The sequence below is a fragment of the Macrotis lagotis genome, chromosome 5 (assembly GCF_037893015.1).
Source record: "Macrotis lagotis isolate mMagLag1 chromosome 5, bilby.v1.9.chrom.fasta, whole genome shotgun sequence".
In the NCBI taxonomy this organism is placed as follows: domain Eukaryota; kingdom Metazoa; phylum Chordata; class Mammalia; order Peramelemorphia; family Peramelidae; genus Macrotis; species Macrotis lagotis.
The window spans coordinates 93,499,307-93,526,049 of record NC_133662.1 but is presented as its reverse complement, the minus strand read 5'-3'; the positions used below and the strand labels follow the sequence as shown (position 1 = coordinate 93,526,049).

At 36.7% G+C, this 26,743-nt stretch overlaps 1 protein-coding gene and 1 long non-coding RNA gene across 2 annotated transcripts; both read left to right on the top strand.

The window, feature by feature from the left end:
- The first annotated feature begins 2,447 nt into the window (after positions 1-2,447).
- On the top strand, positions 2,448-26,284 carry NDUFAF4 (NADH:ubiquinone oxidoreductase complex assembly factor 4). The gene is made up of 3 exons (XM_074187196.1): positions 2,448-2,679; positions 4,854-4,957; positions 20,345-26,284. Exons 1-3 carry the CDS (start codon positions 2,544-2,546, stop codon positions 20,630-20,632), a joined length of 528 nt encoding a protein of 175 aa, XP_074043297.1. The 5' UTR covers positions 2,448-2,543; the 3' UTR covers positions 20,633-26,284.
- Positions 4,964-17,883, top strand: LOC141487709 (uncharacterized). The gene is made up of 3 exons (XR_012468496.1): positions 4,964-15,424; positions 16,789-16,845; positions 17,852-17,883. It is a non-coding gene; the product is annotated as an uncharacterized LOC141487709 (long non-coding RNA).
- Positions 26,285-26,743: the final 459 nt, after the last annotated feature.

Sequence of the window (26,743 nt, the reverse complement as noted above, 5' to 3'; positions counted from 1 at the left end):
ATTATGGAAATTCATATTTTTGTAGCATTTTTATTATGAATTCACAAGTATTTAACAATATAACTAAACATTTTTAATCCAAAGTCCCAAAGGGGTGAGGGAAACAAATTAAAGCTATTAGGCAGGAAAAAACCCCCCCAAAAACCAAACACCACTATTGCTCTCCTAAACATAGCTGACTATACTCCACACACAAGAACCAATCAAATATAGAAATTGCATCCATGGCCTTGGGCAAGCCACTTAACCCTGTTTGCCTTGCAAAAACCTTAAAAAAAAAAAAAAGAAATTGCATCCAGTGGAAAAGCCATCTATAACCTTTAGAAATATTGCTTGTTCCTTAATATGTTTCTTTTTTCTCACACTGATTCTTTTTGGGAGAGGGGAACACTTCTTAAATTTAGAAATCTCCTAGTTCTTTCATTCAAACAGAAACACTGTAATGCAACATTGGGTAATTCATCAAAATTCATTAAGTGCTTACTGTGTGAAGAATACACAGTATAGAGTTGGAAAAGTTTAAAGAAAAAAGAGATTTCTGCCTTCAAGGAATTTAGTCTAGTGGGGTATGAGACCAACAGTCAAGACATATTACATGATATACATATATATGTATCTATCATATATATATGACAGAGAGAGAAAATGCTTTAAAAAAGAGCTGGGGTTTAAATATTTGAAATGAGTGAAAATAAAGCAGAAAAAAATAAAACCTGAGGGCCCAAAGAGAAACCTAGGAAAGAAATAAATGCAATTAGGACAAGTGAAGAAAGGGTTCAAAAGATAACCAGTCATATGTATGGAAGAGAAAAATTGGGAAAGAAGTAAATTGGAGAAAAAAAAAGTGAAAGAGCAAGGGGCATAAAATATAAAATAATTTTCAAAATTTTATTTTTAAAAACAAAAATTAATTTTCCTTTCCCAATATCTATGGAAAATAATGAGGATCACATTTTAGCACTTACTAATTGAAGGAAAAACAATATGTACACAGATAAGTAAATACAAAATAATTTCTGGGGATGAGGTCAGAGCACTAAGCAACTGGTGAGGATATTATACTCATCTCTGCTTAAGTTCCTTACTATATATTTTATTTGATCCACAACAATCCTCTCCCCACCCTAAGTGCTGTCATTATCCCTATTTTGAAGATGAGGAAACTGAGGCGTGTATGTATTATGTATATATAATTATATATATTTATGTAAGGTCAAGCAAAATAAATTCTTAAATTTTTCTCTTAAAAATGTCTATTAAAATGGAAATGACATGTTAATCAAATGTTTAACAATCATTTATTAAATGCTATGTACCAGATTCTGTGTGTTCCCAAGTATGATTCAGCCCATGTCTTCTAACTCCTCAATGCTGGGCCCAGCTCACTGTCCATCTATAGCACTATCCATTGAATATGGAGATTAACAGATCTAACTCTTTCTTTTATAAATGGATTTTATGTGTATGTAGGCATATACATTCATGTATATCTGTGATTAGGAGCTTCATTTATAAAGAAAACAGGAACATACAGTATGCCTGGGTAAATTGGAATTGGAGGAGTCAGAATCTTGTATAAATTCAAACCTCTGCTCTACTCATTCATATGCCTGGGACCTCCAGAAAGCCGCTTTTTCTCTTTCTGAGCTTTAAAGGGGGTTATCCTGGATGCCACTTCTTTAACATTTTTTAATAGCTATCTCAAGGAAAGAGTAAAGATACAAAATTTCTGCATGCACAATCAGCTTTTTAAAAATATAATATAATTTTAATTTATGGAATAAAAAAAGTATTTCTATAACATAGTAGAATAAAAAAGATGATTTACATAAAACTGAAAATCTACTTTGCTATTATTTTCAAATATGCATAAAACTTATCATGTAAAATTTCTTTTTTTTCCTCTCTTCTCTTCCCTTCTAGAGAGGGCTACCATTATTGCATCCATATGTCAATTTATCACTTTTTTTTTCAGGATACAGAGTGTCTTTCTTCAAATCCTTAATTTGGGTATTTATAATAGACAAAATAACTTATTCGCTCAAAGTAGTCCTTAAATCAATATTACTGGGGCGGCTAGGGGGAGCACAATAGATAGAGCACCGGCCCTGGAGTCAGGAGTACCTGAGTTCAAATCCAGCCTCAGACACTTAATAATTACCTAGCTGTGTGGTCTTGGGCAAGCACTTAACCCCATTGCCTTGTTAAAAAAAAACAAAACCTAAAAAAAATTGAAAAACAAAGCAAAACAATATCATTATTCCTGAATTCGATGTTCTCCTTAGTTCTGCTCATGTCTAAGTCATTTCTAAGGCCTCACAAAGGGAGAAAGAAAAGTTCACAGTGGGAAGAAAGGCCTCCGAGGCGCCAGGTGGCGCTGTCAGAAGCTCTGCGCTCTCCTTTCCGAGCCGCGCCGCCCGGCTTGCCCTAGGCCCGCGCATGCGCACTGGGCCGTGCCCGGCCAGTTAGAACTCCGTGTGCCCGGAGCGTTCTATGTGTTGGCGGCTCCGAAACCGGGCCACGATGGTGTGAGAGAGAGAGACATGGGGGCCCGGCTGACCCGCGCTTTCCGGAACTTCAACCTGGATAATCGTGCCGAGAGGGAGATCAGCAAGGCGAAGCCGTCCGTCGCCCCCATGCACCCCACCACCAAGAGCCTGGTCCGAGAGGAAATCAACCGTGAGTAGCCTCCGGGCGAGGCCCCGGGGGCAGCCTCCGCTCCGGAGCCCGCCCGCCCTGTGGCTGCAGTGCGGGCCGGACCGGACCCGGCCCACTTCGGTCCAGCCGGCGCTTGTTAAGAGTCCCCCCGGGGGGCCTGCGGGCCTTGTGTGGCGCCAGCGTGCAAAACAAGCGGAGTGCGAGATAAATGGGAAATAATCAAGAGGAAAAGCACCGAGCTGGGGGGGGCACCTGAAAATGGGGTGCCCTTCTCTAGATTAGTGAAGTAACCGGCTGTAGGACCCCAAGCCTTCCCGCGCGCTCTCCTCTTTCTCCTGAGAGGCCCGAGGAAGTTGAGAGAAGCTGCCCAAGGGCGCGCAGGTAGTGCAAGGTCAGAGCCCCGGGGACCGCTCTGGAGCCTGCCGCACGCTGCCCTTGACCTTCGTGGTTTTGTCACTTTCGAGGCTGGAGACTGCCCTTGTCCCTTTGCAGCGTCTCCCGAGCCTTTCGAGGGGCGCTGAAGGCGCATTCAAGGGCGAAAGTGAAGCCCGGGGTAGCTAGTGACTATGAACCGGCTCTGTTTTCTGCAGGTGGAAAGGGTGATAGGGATTTGGCTTCTCTGTTGAATAGGGCCGGAGAGAGGAGGGGAAAGGCATCGCAGAAATCCCAGCTGAGAGGATTTTAAAACACCACATAAATAAGAGGAGCTGAGCCAACATTTCGGAACCCCAGAATGCCCAGGAAGGTGTAGCCATAATGACATTGAAGCTCTGTCCCTTTAATGTTACAAATCCTCCCTTGGCAAAGTCAGTTGTTCTTCCTGACATGTGTGTTTGTCCCTTCTGAGAGCTTCAAGGTGGTGCATGCTGGGAAATGTAGTTCCCAGTTCTCTAGCCTGATGTTTAACGGTGGTCCTTTTTAAAAAAGATTTTATTTATTTTAAAGATTTATTTATTTATGTTATTTACAATATTTGTAATTTTATAAATTTATTTATGTTTATAATATTTATTAAATATTTATAACTCTTCCTTCCCCCCACATAAGGCAATTTGCCAGTCTTTACATTGTTTCCATGGTATACATTGATCCAAATGGAACGTGATGAGAGAGAAATCATTTCCTTAAGGTAGAAACATAAAGTATAAGAGATAGCAAGATCAGACAATAACATATCAGTTTTTTTTTCCTAAATTAAAGTTAATAGTCCTTGGTCTTTGTTCAAACTCCACACTTCTTTCTCTGGATTAATTGGTACTTTTAATCCCTCTTTCATAGACTCACAGATTAATAACTAGGTCTAAGGAACTGCAGAAGTCACCTTTATCCATTCCTTTTTTTTAAAACAATTTAGAAAACTGGTGGCGACTAGGTGACGCAGAGGATAGAGCACCGGCCCTGAAGTCAGGAGTAGCTGAGTCCAGGTCTGGCCTCAAGACACTTTAATAATTACCTGGCTGTGTGGCCTTCGGCGAGCCACTTTTAACCCCATTGCCTTGCAAAAACTAAAACTAAAACTAAAAAATAATAAAAAGAAAAAATAACAAGTTAGAAAACTGAGGTCCAGAATATTGATCCTGGATTCCAGAACTTTTTCTAATTATTTAGATTTCAGGCTGTCACCAAACATTATTGAGAGTTCTCTGTATCTAGCAGGTATCCTGTTTCCAAGGTTGACTCTATCCTCTATAGTATGTTACTTTTTCTCCACTAAAAAAATTTTAAAAAAGAAGGAATTATGCAGAAAAACACTGCTAAGAGTTAAGAGGAAACACTATGTTGAGGATACGTAAAAGTTTCTTTGATACTTAGAGTTTGATATCATATTCAGAATCTTTAAATGATTCAAATGTAAATGATTTAAAAATGTGAGAAAGTCAGTCTCTATAGGTCAGTCAGTTACATTATTACATAGTTTTTACATTGCCATATCTCATTTTATATATTTTCATATATTATTTAGTGCAGTATTTCTATAGGAGTTGACATCAAGAACTGAACTCATGAGTCTGGAATAATATTTTGAATTTCGGATTTACTTAAGAATTTTTGTTTTTGTTTTATCATATGGTGTTTATTGTTTTTTTGTAGAGAATGGTAATAAAGATGACCTTATAGTGAATGAGTTATATGACCTAGATTTATTTTGGTTTTATTTATTTGTAATTGTCTCTCCTATCTTCCCTTCTCTTTAGGCCACCCAGAATTAGAAGAAATAGTTAAACGAAAAGATGACAAGCTCCTCACATTGTTAAAAGAAGTCTATGTTAACTCCAAAGATCCTATTCCACATGTGCAGGTAACTGGTATTTTCTATTTTTTTGGCATTTTGTTCAATTTTTTGAGGGCTCCAGATTGTCTTTTCCTATTTCAAATGGACACCAATGACAAATGTGTAATGTGATAACTGAGTAACTGAGATAACAAAGACCTTTATAAGTATATATGTCTCTGGGTTTAGCAGCAACTCTGTTCCACAGCACCCTAAAGAAAGTGTTCTGGGTAAAAAAAAAATGGCAGTTTGTTTAGGCAGTATAAACATGTTCAGAAATAAAAAAAGGTTTATAAAAGTATTAGATATAATTCTCAGAATTCAACTCTTGTCAGATTCCCTTACATTTGTGGGATAATCAGTAGATACCCCACAAAGAGAAAGAAGAGCACTTTTCTTTTTTTCCTATTTTTTTCAGTTTCTTATTGTGCTCAGCAAAAGGTATGAAAATCAGTTACTCAAAATAATTTGGAGGGTTACAGTATATTGAGGAGAATGTATATATATAAATACATAAGCATATACACATGATCCTTGTTTTTATAAACATATATATATACACACACATACACACACACACACACACACACACACACACGGACCCATATGGTATGGATAATAATCTTTTTTCTTCTTTAATACTGTTTTTAGCTTTGATAATGCAGAGTGGTAATTTGGTAATTCAGTAGTGTTTCCTCTTAACTCTTAGCAGTGTTTTTCAGCATAATTCCTTCTTTTTGATATATTTTTTTAATGGAGAAAAAGTAACATACTATAGTGGACAGAGTCAACCTTAGAAACAGAAAGACTGGGGTTGCAGTCCCTCTTTTAACATATACAGACTATATGACCCTGGGTTTCTCACTTCTCTGTATTCTAGGTAACTTTCTAAGACTGTAACTTGTAGAGAAGGTGTTGGTTTGCATTGGCAAGAGAGGTTTTCTCACCTGTGAGTTCTCTGGATCAACAGTCATAGTTGCAATTCTTATACAGTCCCTAGAGAGGTAAACCTAGGACTGAGCTCTCTTCTTGTATCTCATGCTGTGCCTTCCTTTCCTGCAGCTATGTCTGCCTTTACTTTGATCTGTTAAGGCCAGGTACAGACTCATCTTTGTTATTATACTCCCTCACTTTATATGACCTCAGTGCATTTGTGCGTCTCATTATTGTTTTTTCAAGGTCTTTTCATAACAATTACATCTTCTGATCCGCACAACAGCTCTGTGTATGGATGGGTGGGTGATAGGTAGGTAGAACAAGTGCTGTTATCTCCATTTTTCAAATGGAGGCCTTGAGTGAATAGTACAGATGATCTAGCAAAAGTTGTAGAGCCAGCATGAGGCAGACATATTCAAACATCCTATCCCTTGTCTACTCCCCTTTCCCAGTACTATATTTTCCACTTTACTATACAGTGATAGATCTTTAGGCATTTAAAAATCAAGAAGTAAGAATGGTATACCCATGGTTATTTAGACATGTTGACTGATTGGCCAGCATGAGGCATGTTCCAGATATATGAGGAATCCAGGTAATTTAAAGAGATCTTTTTAAGAGAGAAAATGCTCTAGAAAAATTATATTGGACTAGTGGTTGGAAAACCTCAGTTCTAATTCTCTTGCTGTCATTAGCTAGTTATGTGACCTTAGAAAATTCAGTTTGCCTCTGTGAGAGTCTCAGCTTCTTCCTCTGGAAAATGAAGTATTTAAGTTACTTTCCTCATAAAACTATATGAAGATCAAATGATTTTTCAAATGAGTGAAGTGAGTAAGGCAAATGTTTTACAAATCATAAACTATTGTATGTGTAAAGATAAAGATATATATATATATATATATATAGTTATTTGCTTAGAAATTTAAGTGGACCTATTAACTTTCCTTCCACTGATAGAGATAAAAATCTCTTTTTGCTTTCCCATCCTGTGTGATTTTTTTTTTACCATGTACTCCCATTCAGTTCTCCATAAAAAAAAAATCCTTGCTTTCTTTTAATATCTCTAGGTTGCTAATTTTGAGTCAGAGCCTTGTGCTTATTCTCCCTACATGCCCAGCCAACCTTATTTTCTATTCTTCCATGTAGCCATTGATGGCTTTTATGTCAGTTCTCATAAATATGTTACCACTGTAAATGTTGTAGCCTCTTTGTGCCCTTTGGGTCATCCATAATTTTGATTTTTCTGAGGTTATTGTGTTTCAATATTTGAACCTTACATCATCATTCTGAAAATATTTGTATTAAAGAGCTGGATTTTTGTAGTGGTCAGCAGTTTAAAACTATGGAAAATGCCTTGTGTGTTCCCAAGTATGATTCAGCCCATCTCTTTTAACTCCTCAATGCTGGGCCCAGCTCATTGTCCCTCTATATAGCACTGTCTACTGAATATGCAGATTAACAAATCTAACTCTTTCTTTGATAAATGGATTTTATGTGTATGTAGGCAAATACATTCATGTATAGCTGTTGATGAATCAAGTCCCTTCTTCCACTCCTCCACATTTCTAAATGTCCTCATTTTCTCATCTTAGAGAGATTGATCTTCCTTGTTAAAGCTAACCTTCTTCCATCTCCTTTATGACCTTGTTTAATTAATGCTTGTCATCTTCCTTATCTTTTGGTCCTTTTCTTCCTTCATGCTTCTTTAGTTTTGCCTTAGCCTTTAAAAAACCAAAACCAAAACACTTCCCCACACTATAAGGATCAATTAAGATGAACCAAATTGTAGATGACCCATACATAGCGCACAAACAGGCTACAACATTTACAGTGCTAATATATTTATAAGAACTGGCATAAAAGACATCAGTGTCTATATGGAAGAATAGAAAATAAGGCTGATGGCATGTAGGGAGAATGTGACTTTTTATCATTGCCTTAGAGATATTAAAAGACTATGAGGGGATTTTTTTTATGGAAAACTGAATGGGAGGACATGGTTAAAAAATTTCCCACAGGATGGGAAAGAAAAGAGAGATTTCTATTTCACTTTTTTAAGCCTCCTTTGTCTTCAAGAGATCATTTGATCTTTTTCCTTCTCTTCCCTGCCAGACTTTTTTTTTTTTGGCAAGGCAATGGGGTTAAGTGACTTGCCGAAGGTCGCACAGCTAGGTTATTATTTAGTGTCTGAGCCTGGGTTTGAACTCAGGTCCTCCTGACTCTAGGGCCGGTGCTCTATCCACTGCACCACCTAGCTGCACCCCTGCCAGACTTTTCAAAAAAGTTCTTTCTATGTACTGCCTCTGATTCTTCATCACTAGTACCTCTTTCAACCCTGTCCCACAGTTCTTCTGAACCAGTTCTTCAAGGACAGAATTATTTCATCATTGCTTAATCTAATGGCCTTGTCTTCAACTTCATTGTGGCATAGTGGATAAAACCCTCTTTCTTGATGCCCCCTTTTTTCCTACAGCATTGTATTTTCATGGTCCTCCTATTCATCTGACACTCCTTTCAGGCCTCCATTGCTGGCTCCTCAGCTTCCTTAATTGTGAATGTTGCCAAAGACTAACCTAGACCTTGGTAACCTCATCCACTCTGAAGGTTTTAGTTATCACCACTATATAGATACCTTCCTATCATATATTGCCAAACTCACCTAAAGCCCTAGATTCATATTTCCAGCTTCATGATTTTTTTAAATGGAGGCCCCTTTGACCATAATCTTAATCTTCACATGTCTAAAAACAGAACTCATATATTTTCCTTTAAACCTCTATCTACTCTAAATTCCTTTTTCTTTTACTGACACTAGAGGCAGGGTGGCAAGAGGAGCTGATCTTGGAACCAGGAAGACTTGAATTAGAAATCCCAGCTCCAATAGATACTAACCATATGACCTAGGACAATTGTCCTCAGTGCCCTAGGCAGTTCTCTAAGACTTTTTGGGTTACTGAGAACATGCTAGCCCAAGGTAGCAAAGGAACTTCCTCATCTGCATCCCCCAATGTCAAGGAAATGCCAGGTCCTACCTCTATGCCTGTCTCTTGCTGATGCCACTATTCCTTTGATGACCTTGATTCATGCTCTTTAATTCTTCTTCCTTAGCAACCAAAGTTGCCAAACTCAGCTGTTTATGCCTCTGCAATTCTCACCGCCCCCCTCTACCCAGCTGCGGAAACCTTATTTAGGCCTTCATCTCTCATGATGTAAATTATCATAAAGGCCTCCTAACTGGCCTTTTTTCTTTTCTCTGATCCACTCTATAAACCTCTATCCTTTTATACTGTGTTGATCATGTCACTTCTCTACCCCAAAAAAACTTGAATGGACATCCCTTACCTACCAAATAAAGTAGGATCGTAGAAACGTTTAGATTTGAAGGGACCTTAGAGGGCATTTAGTCCAGTGGCCTTATTTTATAGTTGAAGATCTGAAGCCTTAGAGAAGTTAAATGACTTGCCTGAAGTTCATAGGTTATAGTGAGTGTGGGGCCAGAGTCTGAAATAACCAGGTCTTCCCGTTAAAATCGAGCACTCTTCATTGCAGTGCTTCCAATCTTTTGATTTAAGGTTCCATACTATGCAGTTCTAACCTACTTGTCCACCTTTGTCACCTGTTGCTCCCCTTCCTGCATTCTGGGTTCCAGTCAAAATGGACTCCCCTTTGTCTCCTGCATTTATCCTTCTGCTCATTTCTTAGACTTTCTTCACTCTGCCCCTCCTCCCACTCCCCCCATAATAACTGAAATGGCTCACTCTGGTCTATCTCACTTCGTTGAAGTATCTGTCATCCTTCAAATACTGATTTGGATGGCACTTTTTCCAGGAAGCTTTCATTGGCTTTCATAGATAAAAAAATCTTCAAATTTTTTTCAACATTTTGTAGTTATCTTATTCTCCTTTGTATAATAATTATTTGAACTGTATATCCTCCCTATTATTTGTTCCATTCATTAAGCATTTATTAAGTGCCTACTACAGTAAATACTATGGTAGGGAGTGGATATTCAAAGTCAGAAATGAAACAGTCCCTGTCTTCTTTCCCCCTCTCTCAGTTCCCACTCCCTATCTTCCTCACCCCCCAGTTGGAGGAAAACAATATGAACACAGAGAAATAAATACCACATAATGTCTAGGGATGAGGTGAGAACACTAGCAATGGGTAAGGATCAGAATAGGCTTCCTGCAAGACATAGGACTTGAGTTGGATGTTGAAAGAAGTTAGGGGTGGTCTGAGGTCAAGAGAGAAGGGGCCATCCCAGGTCTGGGGGAGCACTCATTGCAAAGACATAGACACAGAGATGAGAGAAGAACTGTGTGAAAGAGAGTAATAGGCAGTAAGCTTAGCAGGATGGACTGGAGCCTGGCTGCCAAAAATGACAAATTTGAGCAAAAAAAATACCCTGATCAGGAATGTTGATTTGGTAGCTATGTAGTATATAGATTAGACAGGGAGGAGACTGAATACATAGAGAGACTTTTGTAGGTACTCTGCTAGGTAGGAGATAATGAGTTCTGTTTTGGGTTCAAAAATATGGCTTCATATAGAGATATCCAGCATTCAGTTGCTGGTGCAGGGCTGGTGATCAGAAGAGAGCCTCAGGATAGCTATGTGATAAGCTGCATAAGAGCAGACATCTAGGAATTCCTGCTGCTTAGCCTGATGTATTTGCCTGATATTATCAGCATATTAGAGGTCATAAGAGCAGGCATCTCTCTGCTATTGAATGGAAATTCAGTGACCTATCAATATCCCTTTATGTCAATCTGGGAAATAACTATTTCGCATTCTCTTAACTTTTTTCAAATAATTATCAGTTTCACTGAGAGAGCTGGTGGTATTCTAGAGCTTAAGAGACAATATGTACTTTGTGATTTGTGAACAGAAGCTTTTGAAGAACATCATCACTGATAGTAAATTATTGGTATATCAGTGTTATGTTGGTACTTACAGTAATGAAGTTCTTTAGTTATGGTCCAAGGTGACTTAGCTCCTGTGCTATATGAGCTTGTATCTGCACTATTCTATTGTATTTTATTCTTTCATCCAGTGGTAGATCTCTGCTCTCTTTGATGTGGGTAATTCCTGCATTATGCTTGATCATGTTATGGAAGACCCTAAGTTGTTAAAGGGTTATGTGTGAGGAGCATAAACTCTGGCAAATCCTTTGTGTGTTGTTCAAAGGACATGTTGCTAAATTTAGAGAGTTTTATCACTATTCCTTAAGGCATTAGTGCTTAATCTTAGATTCTTTAATTTGTTTTTTAAATATTTTCAGTCAATTGTCTACAAACATATATATTATTTGCTGGGTATGCTAAGCACTGGTCAAACATAATGGAGGAAAAAAGGTGATCCCTGCCCTCAAGAAGCTTTTATTCTAACAAAGGAAGACAGCACATAAAAGGAAGCTGAAAAGGGGGATAGAGGTGTTCCCCTGAGTAGGGGCATGAGGGAGAAGGGTCATCTGTAGCCTTTTGAAAAATGAAGAGTTGACTGACCTGGGCACCTTCCTTGAATGGAGGTTCTAGGAGAAATCATCCAGTCAGAGTGAAGGTGTAGACCCAGGGCACTTCAGAGGTCTGAATTCTAGAGCTGAAGTGATTTTCCATGATGAAGACATTTCTTGGGCATTGTGGATAAGTAAAGAGGGGTAATGTTTCCATGTGCATGTGTGTGTCTGTATCCATAGGTGTACTTGTAATTGTTTTTCAACATAATTGGTTTCCTGCATAATCTTATGTATTTTATTTAATGCATTTAAAAGCATTATTCTGAGAGGCAGTTGATATGCATTAGCAGCCTGTCAAAGGGGATTGTAATATAAAAAATATTAAGAAATCTTGCCCTGATATGTGAAGGGGTTATAAAATTGGATCATTCATATTGATGAAATTGTAGGTCTTTTAAAAATTTGAAGTCAATGTAAAATTATATTTTCTCCATCAGAATGTATATAAGATCTGCCAGTGCAGATCTTAATGCCTCAGTAACTTCTATTTCAGAGATTTTGCTATAGACAAAAAAATTCTACCAACCTATGACTAACCTGATGTGGAATCTCTTCCGGTTTAGCTTGGCTAGAACTCAGACAGTAGATATGAAGTGTATCATTGAACCCACATTTGAAGTCTCTCAAGTTTGGTAGATTGAGCTCGAGGTCTACAGACACAGCCTTCAAGAATGGGGGAATCAGAATGAGTAGGACATTGGTGAAAGATAAAATAATGCACTCCTTCAGAAACCTATTCTGATGCTTCATTATAGTATAGAGCTGACTTTTGTGTAAATGAAGGTTTTACCTGGAGAGTGCAAACTGGAGGTTTTGAGAAACTGGCAAGACTTTGAGCAAGGTCTTTTGATGGATTGCATATTATGGTTTGAAGGCCTTGTCTCAGGCCAGAGTGTCATCATCTTTTATGTAGCAGTTGTTGAAGAAAGCAGCCTATTAAGGTATAGAGGAGTTATGATATGCATCAGGGAAGAAATATTTATAGCAACACAATTATGGCACCTTGAAATATTCAAATAATTTATATATAAGGCAGTGTGGTGTAGTGGCATAGAGAACCATCCTCAGTGTGGCATAGAGAGGCATCTTCAGAATCAGACCTGGATTTAAGTTTCACGTCTGACATGTACACTAGGTGAATGTGACCCTGAACAAGACAGCTCTCTAAGACTCTTCTGCCAGCTGCAGAACAGTAATTGATCTGCATCGATAGAGGGATATTTCTTACTGGGAACTCCCTACACCACTGAAACCACACATTTGGAACAAAAAAGTTATAAGATGATATCCAATACAAAATGGCACAGATGAACTGGAATATACTAGGCAAATTAAAACTTTTCCACCACCTTCTCTCAGACTTAGTTGGAGATTGTCCAGAACCCTGAACCTAAAAGCCGAGCTCTCCCCCAACATTGCTTTGCATTCCTACTCTTCTTTCAGCCAGACCCTGAGTCATCATCCAAGTATTGAACCCTTGTAGAAATGTGGACTTGGTAACAACCTCTGCAGATGTTAAAAATCCAGAAAAAAATATTCTCACTGCTTTTGTCCTTGGCACTGTGAAATGTTTCTACGTCAGAAATGGATAGAGTTTAATAATTAAAACATTACTAAACAGTATGCCTTATTACCTTATACTGTCCACTGGACCACTGGACTTTTCATCTGATTTGTACCTAAAACCAGTATATGTTAGCTATCCTTAATGGTCAATAAATAAAATCTGTAAACATTTATAAAACAAATAGATTTTCCAAGGATTGTGCTAAGTGCTGAGCCTACAAAGAAAAGCAAAAGACAGTTCCTTTCTTCAAGAGAGCTCACAGTCAATAGGGGAAGATAACCTAAAAAGGAGTGGGGAAAGGGTACTGAGCAAGGATGGTGTCTAGTGGAGTGCACTGGGGGGAAATGATGGAGATGGTGTCCTGGGTCTTAATGGGAGGTCTGGGAGAAGCTGTCTGGTGTCTACCCTGCAATCGGGGAGGGCCTGCTGAGGAGAGAGGAATTTCCGGTTAATGAACTAGCCCTTGGTGAGCTCCCAGAGTTCATTAGTGCAAGCCTTGAGAGCAGGGTCTGTCCCCTTTTTGTTTGTATCACTAGTGCTTGACACTGTATATTAAGTGCTTAGTAAATCCTTTTTCATTCATTCATCTATTCAGAGTATAGGATAGACCCATCTTATTCTAAGTTCCACACTGTAGTAGAAAGGATTCACAAATTGTTCAGTTAACTAGATATTGAGATGTAGTTGTTTAATTTGTTTAATGTTCTTGGTTCCAAAAAAATCAGCTTCACAAGCATAGAATTTTTAATAACAGTTTATGTGAAATGGACCTGAAGGGTGATTTTGAACTATGAACATAGAATCCAAAATGTGAGTTAGCAGCCAAAAAAGGCTAATGTGATCTCAGGCTACAGAAAGAGGGAGGTGATATAGCTTTACTTTTTTCTTTTCTAGTCAAATGACATCTGGAAATTTCTAGTTGCCACTTTTCAGACAGGGCCTTGAAAAGGAAGACCATATCTGTAAGAGTGCAAGCTCATGACATGTGACAATTATTTGGGGCAGGAGATGAATCCTGAACTTCATGGTTTCAAAGGCCCACATTTTTACTATCAATATTCTTGAACTTAAACAGCTCACATTTATATGTCATCTTGAAGTATAAAAAGTAGTTGTCTTGAACTTCTATGAGGTAAGTACTAGTTTATGTAACCAGTTTGTTCAGTTCTGCTGATCTGAAAGAATGTTGAGACTAGAGTTAAAATACTTTGGTTCAAATCCTATTTTTCTTCTTTTGCCTCTTAAGACCTTAGATAGTAATTTCCCCCTCTGTGGGTCTCAGTTTTGTCTTCTGTAAAATGTAGGTTTTTGGACCAGATGGTCTTCAAGATTCCTTCTGGCTCTGAGCCTTCTCTGTATCTCTGTCCTCTTTGTGCCTCAGTATCCCTAATTGAAAATTGATTTGAGTAAATGATTTTAGGTCGGTTGTGTGCATTTTGCTCATAATACATTAAAGGAACCAATGAAATTTGAGATGTTGTTTAATGAGTATATTTAGTTGTGTCTTAAATCTTAATTGACCCCATTTTGGGATTTTCTTGGGAAAAATACTGAAGTAGTTTGCCATTTCCTTCTCCAGCTCATTTTACAGATGAGTAAACTGAGACAAACAGTGTTAGATGACTTGCTTAGGTCATGTAGTTTGTGTTCGAGGCTGGATTTTAACTTATGAAGATGAATATTTCCCATTCCAAGTCCTCTATCTACTATGCCACTTAACTTCCCCAAATTGAGGATATATTAATTTGATATTTAATTTTTTGTTAATATTTTGTTTAATAGCCAAGATCTATGGATGGATAATTGATATTTTCCATGCTTCTTGTCATCTTAAAATACCTTAATTAATACATTTCATCATGCTTTGAAATATTTTCAAAGAATAATTCACCCATTGTGTTAATGATAATACATCAATTTAATGCAATTTCATTGGGATAGAAATACACTTAAGTTCATACATATTTGAATTCTAATACCTGAAATTTCAGAATATTCATAACCTAGTTATTCATGAATTTGTAATTTCCCATAATGATGATTTTAAAAATAAATTATACATAAATCTTATTTATAGATATTTAGATTTTATTAAGACATTTACTCTAAGCCTTATTTGTTTATTCTTTAACTTTTTTAGTTGTATTTATGATAATATGCAATGGCAATTGATATTATAGATTCAAAGAATTTTTAAAGCTTTTAGAAGGGACTTCAGAGATCAACGTTAACACCTACAAGTAAACTTATTTCATATTCTGCAAGATTGAATCTATCTGATAATCACATCTCAATGGTACTCTCTGTCTCTCTAATTAGACCCTCTGGCTATAGGGCCATAGGGCCGTGGACTTCAGGACCTCTATTTAAGGACTGGCTCAACATAGTTTTTGCCTTACATTCCCCACCAGCTATCCTACTTTTGGACTTGGTTGAATTTGAAACACCTACATGATGTGCAGTGAAGAAATACACAGTAAGCAAATAATAGTGTGGGACTATAGCTCTGGTTAGAGGCTAGGGTTGAATAGTTAGATATGGGAGTCATCTTCATAGAGATGATAATAGCACCTGATGAGCTCTGAGATAGTATGGAGAGAGAGAATAGGGCACAGGAGTGAGTTTTGTAATGCCATAGTTTTGGTTTTTTGGGTTTCTTTTAGGTTTTTACAAGGCAAATAGGGTTAAGTGGCTTGCCCAAGGCCACACAGCTAGGTAATTATTAAGTGTCTGAGACCAGATTTGAACCCAGGTACTCCTGACTCCCAAGGCCAGCTAGCTGCCCCTGTAATGCCATAGTTAAGAAAATAATAATTTAGCAAAGAAGAAAAATTAAGAGATCATGATATCACAAAAATCAAGAGCAGAGGGAGGGGAGGAAAAGGACCAAACATAAGTACCTACTTTTGTGAGTCACTGTGCCAAATGATTTACAAATATTATCTCATTAGGGATAATTCCTAATATAAATCTCACTTGGTCCTTGTTATATTTTGCTGTACTTTCCTTGCTAGTATTCTCCAAAATACTTTATATAGTATTGGGATTGATTGTTCTTTAAATGTTTGTGGGGCAGCTAGGTAGAGCAGTGGATAGAGCACCAGCCCTCGAGTCAAAAGTACTTGAGTTCAAATGTGGCCTCAGATACTTAATAATTGCCTAACTGTGTGATCTTGGGCAAGTCAGTTAACACCATTGCCTTAAATAATTTTTTTTAAAAAACTAAATGTTTGGCTGAATTCACTTGTGAATCCATTTGGGCCTGAGGAATTTTTTCTTTGGGAGTTCATTGATGACTTGTTCAATTTCTTTTTTTCTAAGATGGGGTTATTTCAGTATTCTTTTTTTAAACTTAATCTGGGTAATTTATTTTTTGTAAATATTCATTTTGCTTAGATTGTCAGATTTATTGACTTACAATTGGCAGCATAAGTCTTAAAAATTACTCTAATTTCCTCTTCATTGATGGTGAATTTCCCCTTTTCATTTTTGATACTGGTAATTTAGTTTTAAAATTTCTTTACTTTGGGGCAGCTAGGTGGTGCAGTGGATAGAGCACTTTTCCTGGAGTCAAGAGTCCTTGAGTTCAAATCTGACCTCAGACACTTACTAATTACCTAGCTGTGTGGCCTTGGGTAAGCCATTTAACCCCATTTGCCTTGCAAAAACCTAAAAAATAATAAATAAATAAACAAACAAATAAATAATAAAAATTTCTTCACTTTTTGAGATCAAATTTACCTATTTTATTTAGTTATTTTATTATTTTTTTTAATAAAGCCAGCTTCTGGTTTTCTTTATTAATCCAATGGTTTTTTTACTTTCAATTTTTTTGTGGAGATCCCAGGTATTACTGACAAGAAGATATAGTACTTTCTGTTTTCTTCTGTTTCATGGGTGAGTTCACTCCACTCATATTTACAATTATAACTGTTTATTTCCCTCCATTCTATTTCTCTGTTTATCCATCTTTCTTACGCTCACTTTTCATACTGTTCCTCCTATTTGTTTTACTTCTGACCACTATCTTCCCCAAGCTACCCTGCTTTCTATAAATCTATTTCCACTTCTTTTATCCCCATCTCTTCCTACTTCCCTATAGGTTAAGATAGATTTCTGTACTAACTGAGTATATCAATTCTTCTTTGAGTTAATTCTGTTGAGTTAGGTTCAAGCATTGCCTACTACTATCATCCCTTCTTGCTGTGCTAATTGTAGGGTTGCAAATGGAAAAGCAAGATAGGAGCTCACTGTCTAAAGTAGGGAAGATAATACATAGAGGAGATTTGGGTTCCTATGTCCTTAGGGTTGCAAAAGCAGAGGTCATCCTTCTTTCTTGTTTGCAGTGTCAAAAGTAGTATTTCCTTTTGATGTTGAGTCATTTATAGTGTCAAGTACTTTTGTGGGAAAAACTTTCCTACTCTCATTCCAGTCAAAATGGCCCAATGGTTTCTACTTCCAACCTTTTTGAAAGGACCATCTTCCATGTTTGGAGTGCCCTCCCTCCTATCACTTCTTAGGACCCCCAATTCCTTCAGAGTTAGCAATGATCATACCTTCTCAGTGAAGCTTCCATTTCCCCTTTTCTCATCCCAATCCATTAGTGTACACTCCTTTGTCAGAGTATCTTTTATCTAACTCACATACATATTCACATTCTTCTTGCAAAATAAACTGGAAGACCTAAAAAAGTTATAACTAAATAGAAGAATGACTCACATACACTGATAATCTGTCAATAAAGGGGCAAATAAAGGGGGTTGGCAGTGTTAATTTCACTATTCATTGAATTTATAAGTGAGTAAAGACCTAAAAGAATCTCATATTGAGCAGTTTTAAAGTAGATTTTCTCTTTTTGTTATAGTTTTTCTGCTTAACATAATTCTTCCTTCTTCTCACCTAGCTCCCATGAACATTACTTAAAGAAAACCCTCAACAAATATGCACAGGAAATCAAAGCAAGTATACTCCTTGGCCATCTCCAGAATTGCAAATCTCATTCTCTTTCAAAGTATTTTTCCTTTATAATGTTATTCTTGTAAGTCATTCTGACTCTGCTTACTTTACTCTGCATCAGTTCATAATGTTCTTCCTACTTGCCTCTGAAATTAGCCATTTCATTATGTTTCTTGTGGCACAGTAATATTCTCTTACTGTGAATCTTTATTGAACCATTCCCCATAAGGAGAATATTCCCTTAGTTTTCAATTTTGGGACTACCATGAAGTGCTACAAGGCACAGTGGATAGAGTACCAGCCCTGGAATCAAGAGGATCTGAGTTCAAATTCAGCCTCAGATACTTGCCACTTACTAGCTGTGTGAACTTGGGTAAGTCACTTAATTACCTCACATTTAAGGCCATCTCCAGTCATCTTGATTAATATCTCCAGATGACTCTGGAGAAGAAAGTGAGACTGGTGACTTTGCATAGCTCCCCCTCATTCAAATCCAGGTCATGTGCATGTCATGGCATCACCTCCCCTGATGTCATGGTGTTCTTTCAGAATGAAGGACAAACAGCAGCAAATATGAAGAGAGCTGCCATAACAATTTTCATATATATATATATTTTTTCTTTTTTTTTCTTTAACTCATTAGAGCAAATTATAGTAGTGAGAAGTCTTATTAGTGGAAGCTATATACCATTTAATAACTTTTGGTGCAGAGTTTCAAGATGTTTTCCAGCTTCACCATCAGAATATTAATGTGCCTGCTTTCCTGCAACATCTCCAACCGTTGTCATTTTCCTCTTTTTGTCATCTTTGCCAATCCGATAGATGTACAGTGGAACTTTAGAGTTGCTATAATTTGTATTTCTCTAAATATTTTAAATATTTAATATTTAGTTAACATTTAAAAAATATAATTGTTAATAGCTTTTATTTCTTTGCTTGAAAAGTGTTGTTTTAAGTCCTTGACTAATCAACTGAACTATTCATTTTTCAGCATAGAATTCACTATTACATATTTGAATCTTTAATAAGACCTTTATTATAAAGATTTTCATCCCAGTTGCCTATCTGCATTCTGATTTTGGTTTTGGTGAAAAGAAATTAAAACTTGTTCATTTTATTTAATCATTATTGATTGTTTTTATCTTTTGATCTCACATGTTTGAAGTATTATTTGATTTACAGTGTCATCTTTTATGTTATATATCTGTTAGGAGTAATGAATGCTAGACTACTTTCTAGTTTTCCCCAACAGTTTTTGTCAAATAGTGAATATTTATTCCATTAAAAATAAAGTCTTATCAAATACTGTTTGATAACATTACTGTTTGTTTATTTGTTATGTGCTTCATCTGTTTCCTTGATCAACTTCTCTATTTTTTAACCAGTACTCAGTTATTTTAATGATTGCTTCCTGAAATTCTGTTCCTCTGGATGAATTTTAAAAACTTTTTCAATTTCTATAAAGTAATATTTTGGTAATTTACTATAGCACTGAATATACATAGCTAATATTATTTTTTATATTGGTACTAACTATTCATGAGTAGTTAAATGTTTACAGTTTTTTAGATCAATGTATTTTGTAGTTGAATTCTGATAGTTTCTGTCTCTTGGTAAATACGTTCCCAAATGTTTTATATATTATTTCTTTAAATGGAATTTTCATTTCTGATACCTCTTGCTTAGTTTTGTTGGTAATATGTTAATGATTTATATGGATTTATTTTATATTCTGTCACTTTGCAGAATTTGTTTTGATCTATTCAGTAGTCATATTCCATTTTGGTATTCTTTGAATATAGAAAGATTGTGTTTATTGCTTTTTCATAATAAAAAAGAGGTTTTTTTTTTTTTCAATACCTGAAAGGAGAGAAAGAGGTACTTGGAAGGAAATGATCCTGCCCCAGTCATAGGACTAATCAAAACAAATGGTGCTAATTTAAGTAATAAAACTGAAGACCAACAAAAGCAACATTGGCCAGGGATTTAATCTTTTAATGAGTATAGCAGGGTTTGAAAAGGGGCCAGGAATGGAATAGAAGTAAAAAGATGACCATCTGACAATCAGGAAATCAGTTCATTTCATGGAGAGGCTTGTTAAATCTCTACCCTGTGCTAAGGACTGTGCTTGATGCCAAGAATGCACAGATAAAAATAAGCAACCCCCAGACCTCGATAAGTTGCATTTTGCAGGTACAAACAATTATCCGCACAAAATATTTTTTATAATATTTCAGGAGATAGAGAATATTTGCAATGAATTTTGGGGAAGAGGAGTCCTTAAGGGATGTGAAGAACCTGAGATAAAAGTAGAGTGTTTCAGGCTTGAGACAGCGGGTACAAAGGCATGCAAAGTACATTATGTATGAGGAGTGGCAGAAATTAGGAAAAGAGATGATGCTATTCATTCCTAACAAATCGTTCTGTTCTCCCACCCTAGGTGAAAGATGCCAGTTTACCTCACTCAACGGAGCTCAGACTTCTAAAAGGCAATCACTTTAACCTCATGACTTCCCAGAACATTCCCAAAGGCAAAATTTCTGTGGTGGAAGCTCTCACACTACTTAACAATCATAAACATTCTCCTGCAATATGGACTGCAGAGAAAATAGCCCAGGAATATTATCTGGAACTGAGAGATGTCAAATCCCTTCTCACGTTTTTTGTTGCTTTTGATGTAAAGATCTTTCCTGCCAATGATGGAAAGAAAGCTATATCATCTAAGTGAAAGAAGCCATCAGAAACATTTTCCACTCCTTATGTGCTCTTGTCCTATTCTTTGCCTCCTTAATGCATTAAATTATGTTGTCATTTGGCTAAGTGATTACAGTTCCCTCTTTATGACTGAAAACTTTTATTTAATGAGCAGCTAATTGTGTTGGGCTGCTGGCTGAGCAGGAAATGTTTTGATGGTATTTTGTTCTGCTCTATTCTATCATGTGTTTGTCCAAATGAGTGATGAGTTCAGCTTCAGTGTGTTTCTTAAAAGTGGGAAAGGCAGGCTGTTAATTTTAGGTATGCCATGTGACCACTTCTGAAACAGTCATAGTCTGGTGGAATAGATGTCTGAGAGACTCTGTTTAAAATTAAAGAATTCAGGTGAAAAGTATATTCTTCCTTGACATGACAAAAGCAGAGTCATATGGCTGTGGCATTTAATTTCAGAAGAGTGATACTTGGAAGAGTAATAAGATAGTAAGTAGTATTTCCCAGGCAGAGAAAAAGAGCAGAGAACCAAGATAAAAAAAATCAAAAAAAGACATAAAATTATCTTTTATGATTACTCTATTGGATGGAAGAGAGAAAGAAAGGTATAGGAATTCTGTCAATTGGATTTTTAACAAGTAATGTTTGATTTCTAAATTTTGCTAGTGGGGACATGTGACAAGTGTTTAATTTTAAGTATACAGAGTTTGGCTAAGTAAAAGATATCGGTGTGACATGTAAGAATACTACCTGAAAAGTTAACCACATTTGGATTTAGCCTATAACAATGAGAATTTTTTTTTCTTGAAAGTTGTCTTGGATTCTAGATTCCAATTTAAATAGCTTTGTGACCTTGGGAAAGTCACTTAACTATCTGAGCCTCATCTTCCACCTAATAAGTGGGTTGGAATGGATAATCATCCCAATAACTAGCATATATAGAACACTTTGAGGTTTGTAGAGTACCATTATCCATGAATAATCTCTAAAGGTCAGTTCTAGTTTCATGATTCTTTCTGAAACTGGTTAAATTAAAAAAGGAAATGAAGACCAGAGGGATGTACTTGAAAAAGAATGTTCAATTCAGAGTCAACAGATCTGAATTTGAAATACCTGATTTCAACTTCACTTTTTTCATCTTTAAAATGGAAATTATAAAGTCAGCCTCACAATCAGTTGTGAGAGACACAAAGTGCTTGGCAAGGCTTATGGTGCAATAGAGAAATTCAGTTGTTAATATTCTTCCTTAGTTTTGAAGCACTGAGTTCAATTCAGTGGTCAAGTTCAATAATATTAGTTAACAATTATCTAGTGATTAAGGTCTACAGATACTATATATATATATATATATATATATATATATATATATATATGGTTTTTTTTTTTAGGTTTTTTTGCAAGGCAAATGGGGTTAAGTGACTTGCCCAAGGCCACACAGCTAGGTAATTATTAAGTGTCTGAGACCGGATTTGAACCCAGGTACTCCTGATCTCAGGGCCGGTGCTTCATCTACTGCGCCACCTGGCCGCTGCCCCTATATTCACATTTGATTTGAAGTAGGTGCTGCTATCTCCATTTTATAGATGATGAAGTTGAGGCTAAGAGGCTACCTTTCCCAAAGTCACATAGCTAGTAAATGAGGCAGATTTCATACAGATCTTTCTGACTCCAAGTCCAGCCCTCCTTCGAATGTAGTCATAGTGACTCCTAGAGGATGGATGTGGAGAGAAACACCAACCCTGTTGCATTTCGTGTATTCCCTTCTGGTTCAAGATCTAACCAGGGATGATATTTCTGATTCAACTCACAGAATATTATTCAGAAGTAACGTACAGACTTTCTGACTCAAACCCTCATTTTATAACATGAGAAAATGGGTCCAGTGACTTAACAGTACAAGGTCATGTGGGTAGGTCTTTAGATTTCCAGACTAGTCCCCCATTCTATGAAGAAGCAAAACAGAAGGACAGCGGTACCAAGGGGGCCAGTAAGCCTTTTGCCAACATTCAGTAGGCTTTTCTTATTTCATAAGAATGATTTTCTTGAGTTCACAGAGATTCTCTAGGCCTATAGTGTGGAGGAAACTTAGAAATTGGGGAGAAAGTTACCTTTTGGAGGCATAAGAGATAGTGCTAGAAAAGATGGAAACTGGACGCAAATTGGGAATCTGTGATAGAAACTTTTCAGGTACATTTTTTAAATAGTCCTTATTGCTACAAAAACAGTACTAGTCTTGCAAAATAAGCTGTAGCTATAAAAATTGTTTTTAAAAACTCATGTCATGATTTTACCAACTATATTCTCTTATTTTCATTACTCATTCTTTTCTCTGTAAGCCAACCTGGGAAATCTATAAATACAGCATTGGTTTAACACATGTGATGATTTATTTCCAGGCAGCTATAAATACAACTGCTGCTCTATATGTTATATAACATGATATAATAAAAGTAGTTTCTTTATTGTCTTTCTAATATCCATGGAAAGAAGGGAATAGTATGGACTTTGGTTGCTTTATGTTGTTTTAGCAACATGAACTAGCTAGCAGTGAAGCAACTCTGCATCCCTAAATTGTCTTTTTCTGATTCATTTCCCTGTAACCTCAGATTCAGAACTGTAATGTCACCATTTTTTTTTTTCAGGTAGGCATGATTGTAATTAAAACTTAGTGCAGGGGGTGGCTAGGTGGCGCAGTAGATAAAGCACCAGCCCTGGAGTCAGGAGTACCTGGATTCAAAAACTATCCCAGACATTTAATAATTGCCTAGCTGTGTGGCCTTGCAAGCCACTTAACCCCATTTGCCTTGCAAAAACCTAAAAAAACCCTCCCCCAAAAAACAACTTAATGCACTGGTAATAAATACTATGAAAGAAAGCAATAAAAAGTGGCCACATTGAAGTGGCCTAAAGAGATTAAAAGCAGTTTTTTTCCCCCCCTTTAGGATTGTTTCAAAAATTATTTTATGCTTTATTTTTGGTCAGAGCACAGTAAATTCTGGGTTCCAGGTTGCTGGGGTGATTTGGTGCCCTATATTTTTGGTACATTTATACTATATTGAAAAGGTATTTTATTTTTCCTGCTTATATGCTTTCAAGTCTCAATATAATGCCAGATTTTGTGAAAAAGCAATGGAAACTTCCCTGGGAGTAGGCTCTTGGGGATTTTCAACTACCACTTACTGTTCCAATTTCTCACATACATATTTGTAGGATAAAGTGGGGAGAGTGTTACATAGAACAAGGGGAAGAGCTGGACTTCAGCCCCATTATGTATATCATTTAGGGGAACCTTAGCTAGGTGTACTCAGCTTTGTTTTTTTCAAGATACGATGTTGGTGCTTTCCTAGTTTGGAAAAGCAGAATTCTTTTCAATATATTTACTCCTTTAGAGCTTGGCTTCTAAATTCTGGGATTCACTTCTAATTCTGTAGTAAATTTTCTGCCCCTAATCTTGATTTAGGAGTGTCAATAGAGAAAGCCTAGTCAAAATCAGATGGATGTTATTTCTCTACTCCCTGTAGTCCACAGTTTCCCCTGTTACGTCAGTGTTGATGACCCAGGGAAGTGATAACATCATCATCAACTCCACATTTCACTTTAAATAGATAATATATAGAATTTCAGATTTGGAAAGAATATTTGGATAATTGCTTTATCAAGTAAAGTTGACACAAATGCTTAGTACAATTAATTAGCCCTTCCTGATAAAGATTAGCCAAGCTTTGTTTAATGGGAAACTGGCTAATAATGTTTAAGTTGCTTTTCTCATACTAAGATGAAATTTTTCCTATAAAGTATACAAGCATCTTATTTTTGCTCCCTAAAAAATAATCTAATAATTCTGCCATAGGAATCCTTCATATGTCTAAAAATAGGGATCATGTTGTCCTTTAAATTCACTCTGTCAAGTCAATCATCATATAGGGTTTGGAGTCCCCTCACTTAAGATATTTTAACCTTCCTCATCTAGATAGAATAGAATTTCTCACCATTCCTCTTCATTGATATCCAAAATTGAATAATATGTGTTCCAGTTATGCTTTGACAGACATAACAGTTCCTGGCACGTAAAAGACACAATACTTATTGATTGGACAAAGTATTATTGACACCATACCATTAATGTAGCTCAAGATTAAATTAACCTTTTTGACATTGTGAAGAACTCTAGCTGCAATAGAAATAATTAGCAATAATATGGCACTTCATATGTGAGTATGTGTACATGTGTACATAAAAACATATGAGGGCATCCTAAAAGTCAGTGCAGTTTTAAAACTGCACCAAGAATTTTGGCATACCCCATCTTATTTGAGCCTCTCAACAATCCTTCAAGGGAAGTCCTCATCCCCATGCACAGGATCATAGAGCTAATGAACAGATTTCTACCTCAAAATTTTGAACTTAGTCTAGCAAATGAGCACAAAGTATTCAGTTTCTCATTAATTGTGTTGTTAACCATCTCATGCCTACCTTACTTGGTGACACAATCTTTTTGGGCTCTTGACAACCTCTGAGTCCTGGGGGATATAATTAGAAGCAAAAAGAAAGACAACCCCTCATTTCAAAGGAGCTTACATTCTAATATATAAATGAGATCTGAAAATCAAGGGATGAGAGACAAGGTACCCATGCAGGGGATGCTGGCACTAAGAATGGATAATTGATCAAGTCTCTTCCTCAAAATGGAGGTTCCAGGAGGAAGTCATCAATAGGAGTGGAGGGCCTTCCTGACTCCAAGTCCTCTACCCACTGCCACCTAGCTATCCCAGAGATAGTAGGATCATAGGATCATAGAACCAAAGCTTGATGGGATCTCAAGAGACCATCTACTCCAACTGGTGTAGGAGGGCTGGGATAAGGTGGAGTGGTAGAGGGGTGTTAGGGGAGGTAGGGAAGAAAAAAAGGAAAAAAAAATTTCATGATAACTTTAAAAGGAATACTAGCAAGTTACACATAATAGATTTGCAGTTAGATGTGTAATCATCTTTTTATTGTTATGGAAATGCTTTATTTCATACATTTAAAAGAACCATTTTCTAGGAAGTAATACCTAAAAAGAATAGCATCGAGAGTTTGTGCTTATATCACAAAATAAAAGGAAAATTATGTATGAAAAAAGAAGGAAGGAAGGAGCAAAGAAAGGCTAAGGAGGTTATTTTAAGAAAGACATAAGTGATAAATCATTAAGTCATGATCTTGACTAACATAATAATCGCTGAGAATTTCTCTATTATGTGTTCCTCACCGGGGGAGTTGGTAGGGAGACAGACTACATGCATTGTAGTTTTCCACAAAAATCTTGGGGGAGGGGGTTGGGCAAAAAAGACCTGTCTGCTTTAGGGGATCTTGGGTCATTGGGTACAAAAGTGATCTTCTGAGTATTGTAGTATACTCCTGAATAGAGAGGATCCACCTTGTACACTAGAGTTCAAGATGCTGGGTTCAGGTGGCTGTATGGCTGCTTTGGCTGCTAGCTTAGGGCAGGTCAATGTCCTGTTGATTAGTATGTGACCTTACATATCTTTGAAATAAAATGCAATTAAATTAAGTCAAAGTCTCAAATAGTTCCTTCCTACCTGGCCAAATTTGAACTAGAGTATTTATTGACTGATGCCACAGGCAACTGCAGATTGTTGACATATAATGAGTTTATAATCCATTAAAGCCACCAATAAAAGAAATTGCTGCCAAATACACCAAACTATTCATAATAGCAGTTTTTAAAGTACTAAGAAAATGAAAACAATAGATGACCATCAGTTGGGGAATGACTAAACAAATTGTGATACATTAATGAAATGATTAACCTCATTGTTTCACCTTGTTGGGAATTTTTAAAATCTAGATTCCCTAAGGGATTATATTCAGCATCCTATGATGCAGCTAGGTGGCTCAGTGATTAGAAACCACTGGGCCTGGTATCAGGAAGACTGAAGTCAAATTAAGCCTGTGACATTTCCTGTGTGACCTTGAGAGAAAGTCACTTAGCCTTTTCCTTCCTTTTTCAAGTACAAAATGGTTGTGAGGATCAAATGAGATATTTGAAAAACACTTGACCCATAAGTTGTTGGTTGGTTCTTGTTCTTTGTTATCAAAGACCAAAATGCAAAATGACATCATTATTTTTGAG

Bases quoted from the DNA above. Each gene is read 5' to 3' on its own strand.
- NDUFAF4 (XM_074187196.1), top strand. From the start codon at position 2,544: ATGGGGGCCCGGCTGACCCGCGCTTTCCGGAACTTCAACCTGGATAAT. The intron at 2,680-4,853 runs GTGAGTAGCCTC...CCTTCTCTTTAG, and splicing joins GGTCCGAGAGGAAATCAACC to GCCACCCAGAATTAGAAGAA. The intron at 4,958-20,344 runs GTAACTGGTATT...CTCCCACCCTAG, and splicing joins ATCCTATTCCACATGTGCAG to GTGAAAGATGCCAGTTTACC.